The 20,256-nt window shown below is 50.5% G+C and overlaps 1 protein-coding gene across 2 annotated transcripts in view; it reads right to left on the bottom strand.

Moving 5' to 3' along the window:
* Positions 1–19,821, bottom strand: part of SNTB2 (syntrophin beta 2) — a 48,535-nt gene extending 28,714 nt beyond the window's left edge. For both annotated transcript variants that reach the window (XR_010917755.1, XM_067536708.1), the window contains exon 1: positions 19,310–19,821. Coding sequence is in view for 1 of the 2 variants with exons in the window: in XM_067536708.1 (XP_067392809.1) it covers positions 19,310–19,778 (469 nt within the window). In the remaining variant the exon portion in view is untranslated. The remainder of the gene's footprint in view (positions 1–19,309) is intronic.
* Positions 19,822–20,256: the final 435 nt, after the last annotated feature.

The following is a 20,256-nucleotide window of genomic DNA, read 5'->3' as shown; positions in this document are numbered from 1 at the left end:
ATACAACGTTCTGGAAAGTTACTGCATACGTCAGCCGTCTGCCTACTCGTGAAGAGGGCTCTGGCTTGGGTGAACCGGGACGGCTGCTGAGACATTCTCCAAAGTGTGAGGACTTTTTAGTCACTACTTTTTGTATTTCTCAATAGGCTTGTGTACACATCAGTGCTCCAAATGCTGCTCCTCTCAGGACCAAGCCCTCTGGCCACCTACTAACCAGATGTGAATTTCTGTGGCATATGGATTTATAATGGGACTAGCCCCACGAATGGCTCAGGGTTTGTCTATATAAACACTGTTGATGGCAAGCTGCAACATACATGTACCCCACCCTGCCCTGCCATACATTGCAAGTTTCCCCAGAGCGCTTTGATTTGATCTGTTCTGCTTCGAACAGAGTCAATCGAAATGCACTAGGGAGCTTTTAGTGCATGGCAGCAGGGTCCAGAGAGACAGCTAGTACATGGCAGACTAGCACACCCCAGCTGGCCTCAAAGTAGGTGTTCATAAAAGACATGCCCATAGACTAAGAGGGGCTGCAGATAGCCTATGCAGCCCAATACGAACACGAGGATTGCTTCTGGATTTAGCCACCCAGGCCATCATACAAGGCAAACTGCTCCATAAAACACCGTGCACTATATAATTAGCTATTCTGCACGTACAATTGAGACCATCCCCTCTACTGCCTCCCCCCAGCTCATCTAACGCAAGAGAAAGCAGCGCTTCCCCTGCTCAGCATGGCTCCCTGTGATGAGGCTCTATAAAGCAGGAAGGCTCTCTGCCCTGGCCTCCTGTGCAATGAGCCGCCATTCTGGCTGGGCTGAATGAGTGCTAATCATCTCTTGAGACATAACGATGTTATTCATTACAGCCACACCGCTTTTGTCAGCTGGTTCCCAAAAACCACTCATTCCTTTCTACAATACAATTAGAACTCCACAAATCCTGCATCCATGCACTGGTCAGGATTTCCCACCAGCTCCCAACCCAAACTCTGTAAACACAGCTTCCGGAAAAACACCCTAAACTGGCCTACTGGGGAGCGGACCTCTGGGCACAATTTCAGTCCCTTCCCAAGCTGACTACACCCGCTTCCATTGCGCTGGGCCAGTTCTCCGGCCACCTCTCCCTTCTCAATGTCAGGCTTCAGGCTCAAATCAGAACAAACCAGTTTCAGGCAAGAGGCGCCTAAACCGTGAGTATAGCCAGCTCACTCCCCCATGCTGGCTATGAAGAACTAAGCCTTGTGCTTCAGGCTGTGATGCTGCCTAGTTAAACAACAGAGCTGACCAAGAGAAGCCTCGGGCACCCGCCCAGCGCACACCAAGATGCAGAATTTGGCTGGACGATCAAAGACTCCACACAAAAACACTTCAAAATCTCAACAGCTTCATGAAGCAGGAAATCTCAGCCAAATCCCACTGGCGTGGGAGCATGCTCCACCAAATCAGTGAATGACCCTGCAGGGGACACGCTCTGCGTGGAATTAGCACGTGAGCTTTATCCCTGGTCAGAAAGGGAAACTTGCCAAAGCTACTGAAAGGTGGAAAACAGTGTGTAATACCGTCAGTAATCACACCCATTAGTGAATTGCTCCACATTGCGAACAGTTGCCTATCCGGTCCAGCTCTTTCCTACCATGCATTTTTGCACCATGTTACAGTAGTGTAAGGTTCTTTCCTTTGCATGTGTTCCCTCCAGAAGAGTACTGCATGACTGCCCTAGAGTAATCTCCTTATGGATTACAAGACAAGGAAGAACGGCGAGCGGGCGGTCCTGACAGTGAAGAGAAGAGTGATGTTAACACATGTGGCCCTGCAAAGACTCGGATGTGTGGATTGGGACTTCATTTCTGTGCGATTAGAAGCTTCAGAAAAGCCTGGAGCAGAACCTACACAGGGAGCATAGCTTCCTTGCTCCTTCCTCTCCCACTCAGACAACTGCATTCAAAGAGAAAGAAGAGAATGGCTGGTTGATCGACTGACATCTGCTCTTTTAGCCCTACTGGAGTGAAATAGCAGAGACTCTCAATGAGCTGTTCAAAGAGGGAAGGGGAGCAACCAGTCACCCTGGATCAGGCTACCATTACTGATAAGGGCAGTGAAGGATTTTCAGACTTGGAGAAACATCTCTGCACACAAAGCAAGGGCTCTGCAAATGAAGTTCAGATGCACAATTCCTCCACCTATGAGACGTGTCCTGAGCAGGGTGGAGGGACCGGACAGCTCCTCCCCAGTTACTGGCAGCACAAGGAACGGAACTGAAGTAGGAAAGAGAATATAAATCAGTACAATGGATGTGATCAAGGGGTCAGCCGCCTTCCCATCCTGGATCCCATCTGCAGCCACGCCTGCGGAAGGACGACGCTATCCAAGTTTCCAGAGCTTCCAACGCTTCACCCGTAGCCTTGGGTCTGCTGGTCACAGCTGCCAGAATTCTATCATCAGGCAGATTTTCTAGCCAAGTTGGCACAGCTCCAAATGCTTCTCCGGTGTCAGCCGTGGGAGGGAGAAAGGGAAGCCATTTGTATATTTCCCCCCAGCCAGACCATCTTCCTCCACAAACCATGGCTAAAGAGTACAGCTGAAGCAGCCCAAAAGGCAAAAGGAGCACTTTCACAGCAGGCTAACAGACACACACGAGCCTTGCCTACACCAAGAACGTTTTAGAAAGATTCCTCAGTGCTGCTCATGTCAGTCCAGCAGAAGCAGTGCCAGCAATCCTGCAAGCCCTCACCAAATTGGTTGGACTTGCTCTCAGCAGGCATGGATGACACGGTGTTGAAAAATGTGTAAGCAGCAGGTGGGCTGTGCACATTACAGCTTCCAGTGCTGATAACTAAGGATACAATTTTGTCACGGAAGTCACAGATTCTGGGACTTCAACTGACCTTCTTCGGCTCCCAGCCGCAGCCCCTTCCCATCCCTGGTAACAGGGCTTGGAATGTCAGTCCGTGTCCCTCCCCTCCCCCAGGTCATGGACTTTGGTGACTTTGTTTATTGCCCGTGACATTGATGAAAAATTCAAGTGACAAAATCTTAACCTTACTGATAACTCCAGGGCAGGGGAAAGCCGTGCAAGGGGGGAAATTTTTCACAAGTTCCCTCTAGTGCAGACAAGGCCACTCCCCTGCCATACATTTAGGGGGAAAAAGCCCTATGAACGAGGGTAGATTAAAACAGATTTTTTTTAAAATGATGCATTTACATTGGATTTTTCTTTTTAAAATAAACTGATTAAAATTAAATATTAAATCCAAAATTATGACAACCTAAGTTAAGGCCTAATCTTTTAAAATCATTTAAATTAAATAAAATTGTTGAGCAGTACATGTTTGCTATTGAAGTTTTAAAGAAAGTAAAACCAGTGAACAAGGGGGAAGACACTGGCTAAGCATCTGGGACCAGACAGAGCTTGCTGAAGTGGTACACCAGCTTTTTCACAGCAGCAGTCATTTCTCTAGGTGCAGAGGGCAGGACAGCTCTTTTTCCTCTTTCAATCTATGAAGACAAATGAGATGCGAGAGGATGAGGAGATCTACTAATTTAAAATCTTAAAGGGCATGGTGACCAGAAACAAATCAGCTCAATTCACTATCTACAAATAATACTTCCGCCTCTGTTCAACAGACCCATTGGTTTTAAATGCAAAACCTGTTTTGCTAAGAGTCATTTTGACGTATCAACACAAGACGAAGTTGTGGTCGACGCTGGTGGAGCCCTCTGCTCTGCAGCCGCAGGCTGATCCGCTCACCAGAAGCGAGCTGCTTGGGTTATTAGTCATGACACACCATCAGGGCCCTCCAAAGATGCTGCCAAAATCCCCCAGCACAGACAGTGAAGGGATGACCAGAAACCAGAGTGGAAGAAGTCAGAGATCTTTCTGAAGCTGAGAGAAGCAGCTAGTTTTTCTTTGCCAGTTAGACCTCGGCAAGGCCTTTCAGAGATAACCCACTAAGTGCCAACCATTTAACATGAAATATTTCAAGTGCAACAAGGGGAAGGCTGCCTCGTGTATCAGAGGTATTATGTATCCACCAATCCATTGAGCTGGCCTCCACGACAGTAAGATCAGAACACTATGGATGGACACGCCTATACTTGAATTAAGTCAGAAAATGTTGTCCTGCATCTAAGTGCCCCAAATTAGGCACCCTATTAAAACGGCCCAATTTCCCGTGCATGGCCAGCTCCCACTGAAATGGGAGCTATAGGTGCCTGGTACCTCAGAAAACTGAGCCACCTTCAGCAGGTGCCTACCGTGGATTTAAGCCCCCAGTGCAAGAGCTCCATAAGGGAGGACTGTTTTCCCCCAGGCTCCTCTCTGGCACTGGGCCAAACACATTCTTTTTCCTTTCTACAGATACATCAATTATAACAAACTGTTGTGGAGAGATGAGTCACACTGAGCACGCTAGCCCTTCACATCACAGCTGCTGTGAAGCCAGCATTAGCAGTGGTCTTATGAAGTGACTCCACAAGTGGTTCCCATTTAACAGCTGCTTTGCGAAAGACTTCATTGAGGACCAAATCCTGTGCTCACAGAAGTCAGCAGCAAAACCCCTACGGAGACTTCAACAGGTGCAGGAGTAGGCCCTAGCAGGACAAGTTCACACACTCCTCCAGCACTTCAGAGCCTCTCCCTGCATGAGCCACTGACCTCAGCGGCTTTGGAAAAGCAAAGATGTTTTTGAGGTTAAGAATACTCCTGATGCCAAGTACAAAGATGCACCTTCCTTAGGAATAGGCTCAGCAGAATTCAGTTCTTCTTAAAATAACTGACTGACAACATCGATGTTTATTTTTAAGCATTTTTTATTTTTACCTATTTAAATTCTCCACAGTTGCAGGCAATTATTTAATGACAGTAGATGTTGAGATTCAAAAAGTTAGAGCTTTGTAACTGTTAAAGTACAAATTATCAACCTCGCATGTCAAAGCAAACACCCTTAAATCAAACTTTAATATGTTTTCAAGCAGCATTTTTCTTACTTTGCCTATCTGCAAATTTCAGTAATTGATGGAAGTGTGTGTGTGTGGGGGGCAAAATTGACATTCACTGATAAAAATCTCACCCTCTCATGCCCACCTAAAAGGCAAGGAAATAGAGAAAACATCTCAGCAGTCGCATCTTAAATACGCCCGCTCTAGAGCAACTAGGAATAAAGCATGTCTGCAAGTAGAGAATTAGAGGAACCCAATGAAAACAGACAGTTGACCGTGAATCCTGGTTTATACATCTTTGAAGAAAGGAAACAAAGCTGAACGCAATAATTTTAATGAACTACAGGCCAGCAGAGAATTAAAAAGCAAACTAACAATAGCCCACTATGAAATAAAACTTTCTACAGCTTGGGGAAAATATCTAAAAAGCCATCGTAATGTCTGTCTTAGTCCTCTCCACATCAAATATTTCCAACCCAATCCATGAAAACACCATTAAACCCCAAATAATACGTCACCTTGCTCCAACACCACCCACCCCACCCACACAGTGCATTGCTAACAAACCAGGACATGCAGGCATTCAGAGTCGCTGAGGCAGAATGATTTACTTGGTTTAGAAGTTGAGGGTTTCAGTAGAGTGGCTTTCCCACCGTCTCTACCACCAGGGGGCATTTGCCACTACCTTTTTGGGGTTGCTTCCCACTTTACATATCTGCTGAATACAAACAGGATAGAAATAGCGTTACAGCAAACCCTGCCCTCTTGGCTCACGTCCACTGAACACGGAGGGCTCCGCTGAGCAGTGCTGTTTCTGATGGTTATTTTCCTAAACAGAACTGCAATAGCACAGAAACGAGTGTCGAACTCTTACACCGGGCTCTTGAAGTAACCTAAGCCAAGAAAGCACACAAGGCACATCGCAAAGCATGCTCCCAGGAGCCCCAATATCCCCACAAGAGCTGCCGACAGAGGCTCAAGAACTTACATTTGTGGCACTAGCACCCAAACCTCCTTGAGCTTGTGTGTCATGAGAAGTGAGAATTGCATGCCTATTTTGATCTGATTTTTGTCTGGGTCTGACCCAAATGGGCACCTGCAATTAACCCAGTGATATCAGAGAAGGACATAACCAAGAACAATAAGGCAAGTGCAACGCCTCCGTGGCAAGACAGGACGCAGAAAGCAAAGACGAGTTGTGATGAAGAGCCAGCCGAGCGGCTGAGACATAAATAGTAGAGGCATTACAGGGGGGTTGTGCTGCCAGCTGATTCCACTGGTTGTGATTCTAAACCACCCATGCATTGCCAGACGGTCCAAATTAGGCTTCTGGCATTTTGCTGGAACTGTGTAGAGAGACAGCAAGATCCAGTGCCACGCTCTCCTGTAATTTACGCTTCGAAGTTTTACACATTAGGTTTGAAGTTTGTTTTGGCCCTCTGTCAGGGGCTAGCAGCATGTTCTCACAAGCTTTTGCTATCAGGCATTCTGCTAAGGGAGCATCCCAATGGGACTGCTTAGGGCAGCAGAGCTCTCCAGCATGGGGGAGAAGTGGCAGTATAAGATGCCAGGGCTTTTCAATTCCCACTTCCCCCGGCCTGCCTGGGCAGATGCAGGAGGCAGCCTTACTGCAGAACTGCCAGCCCTTTGCTCTGAGCACGTGAGGAGAATGTGCCATTCCTTCAGTTCCTTTGCAGAGCTGTTTCTTTTTCCTGCTCAGTAAAAGCAAGTGATCCCAAACCAGCAGCACTGATTAATAGAATAGAATAGATTATTTCCCCTCTTTGGTCTAGGCCTGTTTGCCAAGGGTCTGTCTCATTCCAAGGGACCAAGTTGCAAACAGCTCTAAGAGGGGGTTTCGTAACAACAATGCCAGCAGACAAGTAGACCGCCGGCCTTGAGATGTGTCATTTACTGGCAACACCCCATGCAAGGAATTCTGCTAGCCAAAGGCAACTCTGGAGAGGAATTAAGAATCCTCAAATTCAGAACACCGCCCCGCTGAGCATAACAGACAAGTCCTTTAGCCTCCCTGTATCCTGGCTCAGCGCTGTAGCGCACTGCTTCTCACTTGCTTTTCCCCCGTGCCCAGGTGGTCTCCAGCCTCGGGAAGAGTTGGCCTCAGTGGCACTCACACGCCCTCCCATCCTTCCAGCACAAGCCCTTGTGTTCATCGCTCACTCCCCTCTGCTCTGGCCCCTCTCCCTCTCCTGCCCCTCCTTCCCCCCACCTCATCCACTCCAAATGTTGCTGCTAGCCCATCCTACCTGGCTAGCCACACCCCACTCCCGTCACTGTCAGAAGTTTGAGCTCCGCCCCTGAGGCCACACCACCTGCAGCTCTGGCAGGCAGCAGCCGCTCTGCATTACCCCTCATTGGACTCGCAGGCTCTAACACATCCCCCCAAGGCGGCACAGGAGCCTCGTGAAACAAGGCCAGGCGTCTGCAGCGCCAGATCAGAACTTGGCGTTCGGTCGCAGCACCCCCCGCCGCCTTCTAATAGGTAACACTTTCAACGGACAGATGGAGCAGCAGAAAGCCTGTAAGCAGAGGGTTAACACCGCACTGCAGGACAATGAAGTACCAGGGTCCCTATCAGGAAAAGCAGCATGTGCCAGGTGGCTAACTCACAGCTGTGAAGCTACTTTCCCTTTCCCAGGTCTCTGCCTGAGACAGGTATAGAGATGTGGTTAGCCTAGCCCACCTCCTCAGGACCCATGCTTCGTATCTGGACCTATGCTGACCTACGACAGCAGCGGATGTTGAGCGTTAGTACGGCAAAGAGCAAAGGAGCTGAGACGATACGGAAAAGTCTCATCTGGTTAATCTGAGCTTCAAGCAATAACTCTTGCCTCCCTTCCTCCAGCTCGGTCTTCCAGTTGGATTGGTTCAGCTGAGCGGCACAGCTGGACCAAGATCCATGCTGTGATGAGAAGCTTGCCCTTGCTGAGGGCAGCAAACTACAGTTAATATTAGCCTCCTGCAGGCAGTAAGAGCACTTATCCCAGGATTACACATCTCCATGTACCTTAATCTTCCTCTCCCACCTGTGAAGTGGAGCACTAATCCAGCACTCCGCAAAGGGACCTGCTATACAGCTGGCCACCAGATATGGATGTTGGTGTGTTTGTTCCAAGTTGCTTTCCAACAAGGTCAGAAAGTTAAATACCATCCAAGCATAACCTGCGTGGCAGAGCACAGGTGGGGCACACACACACACGCACGCCACGGACTTTCAAGGAAGGACTAAAGGCTTGACTCTCCTTGGGAAGGAGAATCTGTGAGCTGCTGAACCCTCAGTGATTTTTAAAGTGAGTGAAACTAACCTGATCAGATAAGCCCAAAGGCTCCCAGGGCTGCTGTGAACATAGCAGCAAAGCATGTGCACAGCCAGAACCTCACCAAGTCTGACTGTGCCAAACGCAGCTCACCCCTGGTGGGAGTTGCCTGATTCAGGATTGACCAGGTGCAGGAAGGTGAAGCTGGAACCATATTTAAGGAAAAGACCAACCAGCCCCACTTGGAATTGAAAGAAAACATTTTAAACATCTTGACAAGTGTTGAGATTCTAAAGGCGTCTAGGATTTGGTAACTGAAAACCCACGTGATGGAGAGTTGGCCACAGCAACTGGCACAGCATTCCCTCTGCAGCTGGAAACCTGCTGCTTCCAATACCGCAGCTCTCCTTCCAGATAAGGATGAGCTAAAGGGGACCAATAAAAGACAGTGTAACGTGACCAGTTCTTGGAGGCAAGGAAAAGAGGCTGAGAGCTTATATTCGTCACTTTCAAGAGCTGCACAATATATTTTAAGAGGCCAGAGAGGATGCAAGATGCCCAGAAAGGAATCACAGCTTGAAGGCTCCTCCCCCCTTCCAGGAGGGGATGGAATTCCTTGAGTGCCCCTGTTAGGATCACATCTGGACCTCAACTGTAAGCCCCCCTCAGGGATGGCTTCTAAACCTGAAGATTAATTTGGTGTTTGAGGAAGGACACTTTACAGCATTTCACAGCTTCAATTCACAGGAAAGGGAAAAGCCAACACAGCCCTTTGAGAGATAGGATGGAGCCTGCAATCAACAGGGACAAAACTGGGAGCTTAGTTTATCATTCAAGAGTGAAAATTACCGAAGTCAGGGGATTGGCTACAACCTAGCACCTTTTATTCCTGAAATGAATGGGTGTTTCCCTGGGATATGAAAACAGCTCCAAATCAGTGATCCCTTCTGGCCTTGAAAAATCTATGCATCTTTGAACTGCATGGATGGAAATGGATGCCACAAAAAGTGAACACAGATCTTCTATCCAGGAGAGAGAAAAAAATACAAACCAACCAACATGAAAAACCGACCTACATAGCGAGCAAGTGAACTTCAGAGTCAGGACCAACGCTTGTGCATTATAAACACAGCTACGAGGAAACAGTTGTAGCTAAGTCGAAGGCAAGAAGTGTGTCTGCACAACAAGGACCGGGCTGTAACAGCATTAAACACCTGTGTTTTAACTCTGTTAGACAATTCAGCTAAGACGCAGTCAGAACAGGTTTTTTCCTAGCCATGTAGCCAAGAATACACCATGGAGTAATGCGGTTTGGCCGTCACAGGTTTTCCACATGGTTATTTTTGGAGCATAAATGGAGGAAGATTTGCCAAGGCTAGATGGATTTTTAACCCCTTTTAAAACAGCAGAATCAAGCAGTTTATTTTACTCTGTGTTGGAGGGAACTCGCAGCATTTCAGGGAGAACTTTGCACAATGCCACTTTTCTAAGTTGGAGGGACAATACCACGTGCTCTGTTGACAGATCTTGGAAACGGAATTAGCCAAAAGGACCAGGATAAAAGAAAAGCTGCAGACCAGTCACCAAGATCCCCCCAGTGACCAAATACCACCCCATGACAGGCAACTTTAGAGCTACTCTGCACCAACCGTAACGTGACGTGGTGTGAGACTTGTTACACAGCTACCAAATGAACCCACCGCAATCTCTCCCGTAAAGTCCTACAGCCAGGCACTAACCCCAGCTATCGCTGTACAAACAAAACTCCTCAAAGGTGAAAATCTGTGAGACGATTACACAAAAATCCGGTGCTCTGACCTTGTCCCAGCGTGGGAACACATGGGACCATTCAAACACTGGAGGTCACAGGCTAGAGGAACTGAAGGGCACGGCCTGCAGGGGGGTGCAAAGGTGACTGTAAACAGGAATGTGTTAAGAAGAACCCAAAGGGAGGAGCCAAGAATGTTGGAGACATTTCAGACTGGATGCACTCATGTGTGGGTGTGGGGGGCCGAGAAGGGGGAGGTAGGAGGAGAAGGGAAGATTGGGCTTCCGCAGACAAACCCTGCCTCTCTCCCGGATATCCCGGCTGGACATCTGGACAGAAGATCCTTGACTTCATTTCAGGGATAGGAACAGATGCCAAGAGAGACCATCCAGACACACATGCTCCCCTTCCCTCCTCCCACTTCTGAGGCCAGGCAAACATTAACCCACTGCTCCCTGAGGAGTATCAGGCCTGATGCCTGCATCTGCTGATGAGAAACTAGAGCAAGGTCTGGTTCAGCGAGTGTCAGCCCAGTAGCCTGACTCCTGCAGAGGAAACATCACCAGGGAGGAAGGGTGGGGTGAGCCGGTGATGGTCACAGAAAGACACGTGCACCACGTTGTCAGCACCATTCGATGCAGGTTTGATTCCAGCACCAGCTTGGAAGTGTTGGCGAGCAGCAGACCCCAGTGTTGACTCTGCTCAGAGCAGGTCCAGAGGGACGCTCGGCGCTTACTGACATACTAATATAAAGCTGCAAAAGCCAGAGGCTGTTCTGTGTCGCTGTCACACACAACAGTTTGTCTGTCTCACTACTGCAGCAGGGCAGATGGCTGCACTTCAGGCGAGCAGTTCTGAAGCAGCGCTGGCCATGCACTCAGAGCAAAGTGCCACTTGAGTCACGCCCTCCCTCTGCTAAACTCCAGGACACCGGCATTCAGCAGTGACTCTGCTGTCAGCTGGGAGCAATAGGCTGGTAGCCCCAGGAATTACTCCTCCCTCCTACGCATCCCTGACGCTGTGCATGCACTTCGAGAGAGAAACCCCTCCTTGCAAAGAGGTTTTAATGTTCCTTTCTAGCGCATGAGGTAAAAGCAAAGCAAAGCCCGCTTCAGAGGATTTCATGCCCTTCCCCCATTTAATGCCCTTCCCTCTTCCTCAGCCCCATTCTCTTCTTTAATTTCAACCTATCATGGGTGCTGCTTTGTGCTCATTTGTCTAACGCTAACAGGGTGACCAGAGAGCAAGTGTGAAAAATCGGGACAGGGTGAGGGGTAACAGGTGCCTATATAAGAAAAAGCCCGAATATCAGGACTATCCCTATAAAATCAGGACATCTGGTCCCCCCAGACCCTAAAGGGCTGCAACTGCCATTTCAGAGGTGCATTGCGGAGCGCGTGGCTACTTAGCTCTGAGCTGGAAACGCAGTCATACCCGTGAAGGTAAAAATAACCGAAGTCAGGCTCTGAGCTTGGCCATTGTGGTGGGGTTGGATCATTTGGGAAAAGGGAAGCAACTCCCAATGCTTGACTTGCGTTGAACCACAAAGCACATCGAGGGTGCCTGCAGATGCAGCCTAGCTCCTGAGCAGCCCAATGCCTGACTGCGGCCTCTAGCTGCTATCGCGACACAAGGAATACATACCAATCATCTAGTTCTCTAAGCACCTGGTTCCTGAGCTAGTGTATCTACATACACAACCCTGCCAGACCTGGCCCAGGAAAGCAGAGCACTTACACAAAAAGAACACGCTCGTGCAGTGACAGTCTGCACAAGTGCACAGGCTCCACCGACGCCAGACTCGGTAAAGCTTGCGGGAAGAGCTTGCAGGAAGGTGGGAGGGGGCCATGATATGGACACTGCAACAGGGCAGTGGCTTCTCCAAAGGTAAGGCACCACAAATGCAGTCTGAACTTAGATCTCAGAACTTCTGAACACCTTGAGAAGAGTCTGATCCACAGACCCCACCTTATACCAAGGACCCTGGTCCTGCAAATTGTCAACTCCTTGAGTAAGGGGATCTCAGGATCTGGCCCCTTGATATGGAAAGGACAAAGGAAAGGCTGGAGTCCTTGCAGGGCAGAGTTATGGGACATTTTTACTATGCATTTCTGTACTGGCAAGTGTTTGGGCTACTTTAAATTGAACCGTAACTCAGAATGGTGTGGATTTCTACTGTTTGTGTGATGGGTGACTACAGCACTTCTGCGGGGTTCACCCAGCATGTTGCACCACCCTTAACTCCAGCTTAAAGTTCATTGCCTGGGAATGAAGATAAAGTTTAACAAATGAGGAAGTGGTCATGTGTATTTTGAAACCCAGGTTGGCTCTTTGTGCCCTGACGTAATGGAAGCTGCTTTCGGGCCCAGACTTTCTTCACCAAGTGTACTAGGATCTTAATCCCCTCCACACACTTCTTCTCTGCCTCTCTCACTGCCCTTGACGAGGGCCCCTAACTCCACCCGTCACTGCCATGGGGCTCATTCTTCCCCGGCTATTCAAATGGCCCTTGGTTACGAGCACAAAGGATATTCTGCCCACGCCAGATGTTGGGGACAGTGGCTGTAAAAGCTGCTGTTGAGCCAGACCTACCTTGCTTAGTTACTTCATTCCAATTACTGAGTCCTGAATTGAATGCTTAAAATAGGCTCCCCTCTCCCCGAAATGCTGCCGTCACCCCAAAAGTCACTTCTCCCCCCAGGGCTGCCTGGGAAGCAGATTTTCACAAGTCTCTTTCACATTGGTAGGCACTGAGATCATAAACCAGGCCACACGACTGCTCCACGGGGGGGTTCAGGTCGTCCTTCTAACATGGGGAGTTAAATATTCAGACACCGAGTTTATTGTTACCCAGCTTCAGTAAAAAGAGGTAGGCCTTGTACAGACTCGCTTGCCAAATGGTGGCAGTAACAGCCGTGTCTCAGCACTGGCTACGTGCCACACGTGCATCTGCTGGCCAACGACATGAGTGGGCATGCCCTCCAGCAGCTAACTAGCAAGGTGGCGCACAAGCACAGGGACAGCAACGGCTAGGCAGCACAGGACGGTCCCGGCAAAGCGATGAGAGCGTAGCTTTAAAGACACTGATGAAGACACGGCGCCTCAGAAGCTAGGAGGAAAGGGGTGGTCAGCAGAGCAGCTTCTTGCAGCAGCCAGCTGACCAAGAGCAGTGCCAACTGCAGAGCACTGTGGGGAAGGCTATGCGTATCGCTGGCTGGGGCCTTGACACGTGGCTTTGACAGACAGGAAAACGAGCGTGGAGATGAAGCGTAGAGAACTCACAGGGCCACCTTTCAGTACTGCCACAGCCCGCAAGGAGGCGCCTCTGAACTTCACCCCCCATTTTAAGATTCCTTTCAACACCCGTCATGCGACGCAGTGTGCTTAGTTGATTACCTACCCTCAGTGGTCAAAGCTGCAAAAGCCAATACAAAAATGGGAGGATTTTGCTAGTGTATCTGCAGTGCAACCAACAAGGCCTAACCTTCCTGGGAGCCGGAGTGAAACTACATGGCTCTTCCTAGCACAGAGCTACAAGACACTAGCTGCCAACATCCTGAACCATGCCCTCTATTCCTGGCTAACGGCCAGAGACAGCAGCCATTTCATCTCCACCAGTCACCAGTGCTGCTCAGTGCTCTATTCGTCACAGGAGCAATGGCCACAGAAGAGACCCCAACCCACCACTGTCAACACTTCATTAGCAGGAAGACAGGCCTACACACAACCCATTGGGAAGAAGGGGAGAGGGACTTGGGTTATGTCTTCACGGCAGAAAAATGGCACAAAAATGACTTGGGTTAAAGAGCAATGAAGACACGGCAACTCATTCACGCAGGTCACAGCTTGAGTTAAAGATACAGGGCAGCCCGGGTTCAATTCAAGCTGCTAACCTGAGAGACAGAAACTCTTTCTAATACGCTGGGACCAATGCTGCTACAACTACACTGCATACCACCTGAGTTAGAAGCAGAGCTGCTGTGTCTTCACTGCTGTTCAACCCAAATTAAGATCAAGAACACACTCCCCCCCCCCCATTGAAGGACAGGCCCTTAGGGCTTGTCTTCACGACAGACAGCATTAGTTCAAGTTAACTCCTCTCACATTAGCCCATCTCACGCTGCAATACAACCGTGCAGCTGCCCAGCCAGAGGAGTTGGATTAGCAGCACAGGGTTTGTCTGAGCACACAGAGCACCCAAGTCCTACCCCTGCATTACTGGCTGAGCATAAAGGCCCAGCTAGCTGGAGTTGAAAGTGCCACTAGAAACGTGGGTGTGCGCAGGAGTCTGGCTAGGAGCGAAGACATGCCTTTACACCCCACACCCTCACGGCCAGAGGTGGCTACAGACATGGGGGTTGTGAACACATTCTAAAAAAGCTGCAGCTCATTCCCCACTGTCCCCTCCACTGAGGAGCCTCATCCCTGGGGACTGCGGACAAAGCAGCAAGACTTGGGCCGATAAATCTGTGGAACATGCACAATTTTATCTAGATTGTGGTGACCCTGCACCTCTCCTTCCTCTTTGTGAGCCACACAGACAGAATTTTAACCTGTCCCCCTTCCTGAAAGTTCTGCTCTGACATCTCAGGAGTCGGCTTGAGAATAAACTGAGGAAGAACTTCCTATGCCCTAGCTCAGAAAACCTTCAGATCGAATAGTGCACTAGCCACCTTCACACACAGCTTCGCTTTGCAGGGTGTTCTGGGAGTGAAACACTCAGCATGAACTAGTTGCTTTTTAAAGGAGCTTGTAAATCTACAAGTATCTTGTAGTGCATTCCAAATTGTAAAGCGAGGGAGGCTGTCTTTTGAGATCTGGCATCTCAGAGCTGCATGTCTTGTGACGGAGGTGAAACGTACAAACTTCTAAAAATTTATAGTCACTTGTTTTTCTGTACAAGAGGATCAAAAGGAACCTTACAATATGAGACAGGGAGTGAAAGGGGAAGCAGATGGAGGAGGAGAAATATGAAGTCTGGCACATAAGACCTGAATGGAAACTCTCTCTGCTTTTCAGCCAACAATTAGAGATCAGCCTGCAATCCCATCATCTTAAATTTAAAGCCCTGGAGAGCGTTTAAGTGACAAGTGCATTTCTATTTTGTTAAAAGCAATAACTGCTGATTGTAGCTAGTGAAGCGATGTGAAATCTTTTCCCATCCGCCACAGAGCAGCACTGACTTTCTCCCCAGAGGCCTCCGCAGGCTCAAATTATCGGATTACAGCTGAGCTGGTGTGAATTGGCATCCTTTGGCAGATCTAGTTCTCATGCTGGAGTTCACAACAGTTGTGCAGCAGCTGGAGCCCCTGGTGTTATAACACTAGCATCCCAGCAGCAGCACTGCTGAGTCTCTATGAAATTCAGGAGGGGGGTTCACAGGGGTATAGGTAATGGGTTGCATAGCCTTTTTTCTCTGGATAACCAGTTCTAATGCAGACCAGGCTGGACATGGCTTCAATAGATCCTATGTGACAGCTGTTATGGGCTGTATGTGGAAAGTGTGTGTGTTCTCTGGCCAGTTCCACAACCCAAAAATCAACCCAAAAGCTGACATTTATGGGCAGCCAGAGCAAAAAAACCAAAAACAAACAAAAAGCCAAGATGGGATTGTGCTGAAGTGTGCTCGCTCCCTTCCTGAAGTAGGCACCTCCACTGCCAGTGCTCACATTGCACCAGATTACAGCCTATGGGCAGTTCTTACACTTCTCTCTACCCCGATGGGATTCAGTGCATCATGCTCATCATTTCCAGCCTGATGCTGTGGTGTTACGACACTGACTTTTGAATGGAATCCCATTGTACGCAGCAATTTTCTCTTGGCAGTCCCAAAGCATGGACCGTCCACCTAGAATTATTTTTCAAGCTCTTGGAAGGCTGGATTATTTTGTATTTCTTGTCCGAGTGTGTTGAATAACAGTAGTGCAAGAGTCATATTCGCTTCGCATGGCAGAATAGCATGCAGCCTCGTCACACTGATCACGTTTACATCTATTACTACGAACTCTCAAAGATCTGGGGCATGATGCTCTGGTACAGAGGCAAACCCAAAGGGAAGTCTCTGTTCCTTATTATTATACATGTATCACTGGTCCCTGGCTGTAACACAAGTGCACAGGATATGCTGGAAATCTCCCAGCAAAGACTCATGAGATTTCTAGTCCAGATTGCAAACCCAGAGGTTCAACGCAGCCAAGCCTCGCGCTGCTGACTCAGGACACTATCACACGTCAGCACCTTTCAGGCTTTACATTGTAAAGAGAGAATGTTATCGTTAGCAGTAACCACCAGAAGAAGTTACCTCGGAATCAGCCACATGAGCACAGGGAGGATTTAGAAAGCTGTACTAGAATTAGAACATCAAGCCTCTAACCTACCTCCTGCAGGATTTACTCTGACAGCCTGAGGCGTGCTGAAAGACAGTAGATTCCTGAGGCAGCAGCTACCCCACAAACCCATCCCAATTCTGGCAGCCATCTGTCAGAGTAAAGGAACATAAGAACAGCCACAGTGGGTGAGACCAATGGCCCATCTAGCCCAGTATCCTGTCTCTGACAGTGGCCAGTGCCAGGTGCTTCAGACGGAATGAACAGAATGAACAGACCAGGGCAATTTCGAGTGATCCATCCCCTGCCGTCCAGTCCCAGCTTCTGACAGTTGGAGATTGAGGGACACCTGGTGCATGGGGTTGACTCCCTGACCATGTTGGCTCGTAGCCACGATGGACTTTAAAAGGAAGCTCTAATTCAGGCATTTCATTCTCACTAGAATCATAAATGGTGTTGAGAAAGGGCAGCCCGGGAAGGCCATAGAAGAGCAGACTCACTCCCTCTGGCTTTCCAGAGCTCTGCAGCTACCCAGACAGCTTAATACAGGAACCGCCGGTCTTAAAATGGAATCACTTCTCCAGAAATCCAGGTTTCTCTGTCTACTTTCCTGATGCATCTTGCAAACTAAGTTTAATTTTTCTGTTTTGAAGAGAAACCTCTCAGTTTTCCCCTACTTACTACCACACATTACAAATGACAGGGTCACACCCTAGACCGGCAAATAATTTATATTCTCAACTCCTTTTAATCACCAAGTTGTGTAATAAATAAAAAGACAACACTCTAAAAATACCAAAGCGTCCATGCCACAGCACACAGACTTCAAGGAAACAGCTTCCCTAAGGAATAGCAATCCTGGACCACATTTTACCTCCTGTAAGAATCAAATCCTTTCATAGTATTAAACAAATTATGTGTAAGCTGAATTCTGCCTGATATGGCAGTGTGCTGGACAGCGAGGTTGGTGAAAAAAATAAACCCCCATGATTTACATTCCTTCTGAATGTAGCTTTATGGTTTTCTTACTGCTCTTATCTTCCAGATAATGCAATCCCCCTCATCACCAATGGTGGGGTCAGTCTGCTGCCTATTTCAGCTTTCCATAACACTAGCACTTACTGCAGCATAACTTAGGTGGCTCAGGAGGGTGAAAAGCCATGCCCCTGAGCAACGTAAGTTACACCCACCTAAGCACCAGAGTAGACGGCGCTAAGTAGCTACCGCCGCTCGCAGGGCTGGAGTAGTGAAGCCGACGGGAGAGCTCTCTCCCACATCCACTTAGAGCGTCTACATTAGAGAGCTGACAGCAGCACCGCATCGCTGCAGTTCTGCTGCTATACTCTCTAGTGTAGCTGTAGTTCTGTAATTCCTGTTTTAAGACCCTTTGGATCTACCTCCAATCACCAGCATCTCTCCCATCACATTCTTTGCATCATCATGTAAAGGCTTTGCTTAAAGACAGGTTTGCAAGAACTTTCATAAAACAAGACTTGACAAATAAGCAGTCGTCTGAGCCAGGATGTTCAGCACTGAGTCCAAGTACGGTGCACAGGAACCTGTGAAGCCAGCCCAGCTTCTTCCAGGCCATCCCTTCCAGCCCACACTCCCAAGCAGGGGGCCCCTGAGCTAATGTTCTTTGCAGAATGATGCCACCCACACACAAGCAATCCATTTGCTTCCCGTAACTTCACAGACCCGAATTCAAATCCATCACCTCATACTGCAATTTGTTTCCCTTCATAAAGGTTTTAGGCCACCAATGACTTTCCTTTAAAGAGACTTATTCCCACAAAGCCAACGCGAGTGTGGGCCTCTGTTTACGGAAGGACTTTTCTGAATAGCTGACAGTGTGCGCCCTCCCCCTCTCCATGCAAACAGAAAACTTTGGCCTGCTGCTCTGCAGCCCAGCATTTAAATTTAGTCTGTTCCAGCAGTTTCCATATGCCACAAATACTACCTTGGGGGTGCAAGTGCAGGAGCTGCCCCACTCTGCAACTGCAGACTAGCGGCAGCATCTCTCCTGGAGGCAAAGCCGCAACAGACCTGAGTATCAGAAATGCACTAGAGCAGTGGTTACCAACCTGTGGCCTGTGGGTGCTTTCAAAGTGGCCCATCACTCCCCTCCCATTGGCCATAAAAGGGAGCTGCTGTCTAAGGACCCAGGCAGAGCGCATTGCCTCGTGGCTAAAAGACTGGTACAGGCTCCTTGCTGCAGCCAAGGGGAGGGGAGTTCACTGCTGGCAGAGACTGGTGGCCCTTCAGGCCCTCAAGCCAAAAAGCTTGGGAACCACCGCACTAGAGCTTTCTCCATGGGCTGTGGCTTAGCAGTCGGCAGATGTTGCTGGCATGAGAGTCAGACAGCCTGGGAAAGGAAAGGAGGAGCCAAATTACATCTTCATTTGCAGTTTGTGGGCCCCAGGCTACTGGTCATGAATTTCCCTAAAACAACAGGCAAATCAGGCATGGACTTAGAGCAGTCGGCGGCGGGTGTAACTGTGGGAACACAAGCCCGCTTCAGCACAGCATTTCCACTGCGAGGTGGGCTATTTTAAAAGGGCTTGTGCCCCATAGCACTGGCTGCTTAGAGGAGACAGACAACGAAAAACAGGAGTTCTCACTCTCCTTCCTCGGGAGCTCCAGCAGCCCCGCATCTCCACAGGGGACTCGGTGGCTATCCCCACCGCTCTGCTCCTGCACGACAGAGGAGGCCAGCCCAGACAAAAGCTACAAAGCAGGAGCTTTGGAATGCAAAGGAGGAAAAACCCGTGCGTGTGAAAGAGCGGTGCGGTGTAGGACCACACACGAACCCAGCAGGCAGCGGAGCCGGTTTTCCTGCGCGGGCAGGTCACCTCCCCTGCCCGCGGAGCTGCACCTGTGACCGGACTAGCTCCCCTGGCCGGTCCGGTCGGCGGAGCCAGCGGGCGGGGCCGGGGCTCAGTCACCCCCCCCCCCCCAGCTCCCCGCCCCCCACCCCCCGCGCGCGGCCGGTACCTTCCAGCAGCACCTCGCGGCCGGCCCGCTTCAGCGCCTGCACGGCCTGGTCGTGGGTGGCGTCGCGCAGGTCGGTGCCGTTGACCGAGAGGATGGCGTCGCCCAGGCGCAGGGCGCCGCAGCGCTCGGCCGCCAGCCCCGGGAAGATGCGGGAGATGAGCACCGGCATGCGGTTCTCGCGCCCGCCCTTGATGCTGATGCCCAGCCCGCCCGCCTCGGCCTTCACCACCCGCACCCGCCGCACGCCCGGCGGCGCCGGCTCGGCCAGCAGCGGGGCGGGCGGCGACAGCGGGCGGGGCTCCGGCCCCGGCCCCGGGCTGCCCCACTCGGCGCCGTTGGCCAGCCCGTTGGGCGGCTCCGAGGTCAGGCTCAGCGCCTCGCCGCTCAGCTCCGCCGCCACCCGCACCCAGCGCTCCCGCAGCAGCAGCTCCAGCAGCCCCGCCTTGGCGGCCCGCGTCCACACGGCCATCCCGCCCGACTCCGGAGTCCGCTCCGCTTCGCCACAGGCTGCCCTGCCCTGCCCTGCCCTCAGAGCCGCCCGCCCGCGCGCCCTCCCTCAGCCACCGCCGGCGCGGGCCGGCCCCGCCCACACACACGCTGAGGGCGCGGCTCTGCCATTGGCGGAGGGGACGAGGCCGGCGATGGAAGCAGGCGATTGGCGGGAGGCGCGGGACAGGGCGTGGCCACAGGGCTAAGCTCCGCCCCCTCCCCCCGCCGCCAGAGGCCACGGGGGGGCACCGCCGCGCAGCGCTCCCCCTGGCGGAACGGGGCGGGGCTTACGCCTCAAGCGCCACCCCTACAGCCTAGGAATAAAGTTTCCAAGGTGCTGGGGGCGGGGCTCCTGTTGCAGGCTCCTCCCATCCTCATACCCCCCCTCCCAGTGCAGGGTGAGGGAGCAACAGCCCCTCCCCCCATAGGGGCACCCCCCCCCCACTGCAAGATTGCCC

The sequence above is a fragment of the Emydura macquarii genome, unplaced genomic scaffold, assembly GCF_026122565.2.
Source record: "Emydura macquarii macquarii isolate MOO-44397 ecotype Brisbane River unplaced genomic scaffold, CSIRO-AGI_Emac_v2 contig_3647, whole genome shotgun sequence".
NCBI lineage: Eukaryota > Metazoa > Chordata > Testudines > Chelidae > Emydura > Emydura macquarii.
This window is presented reverse-complemented; position numbering and strand designations above follow the sequence as displayed.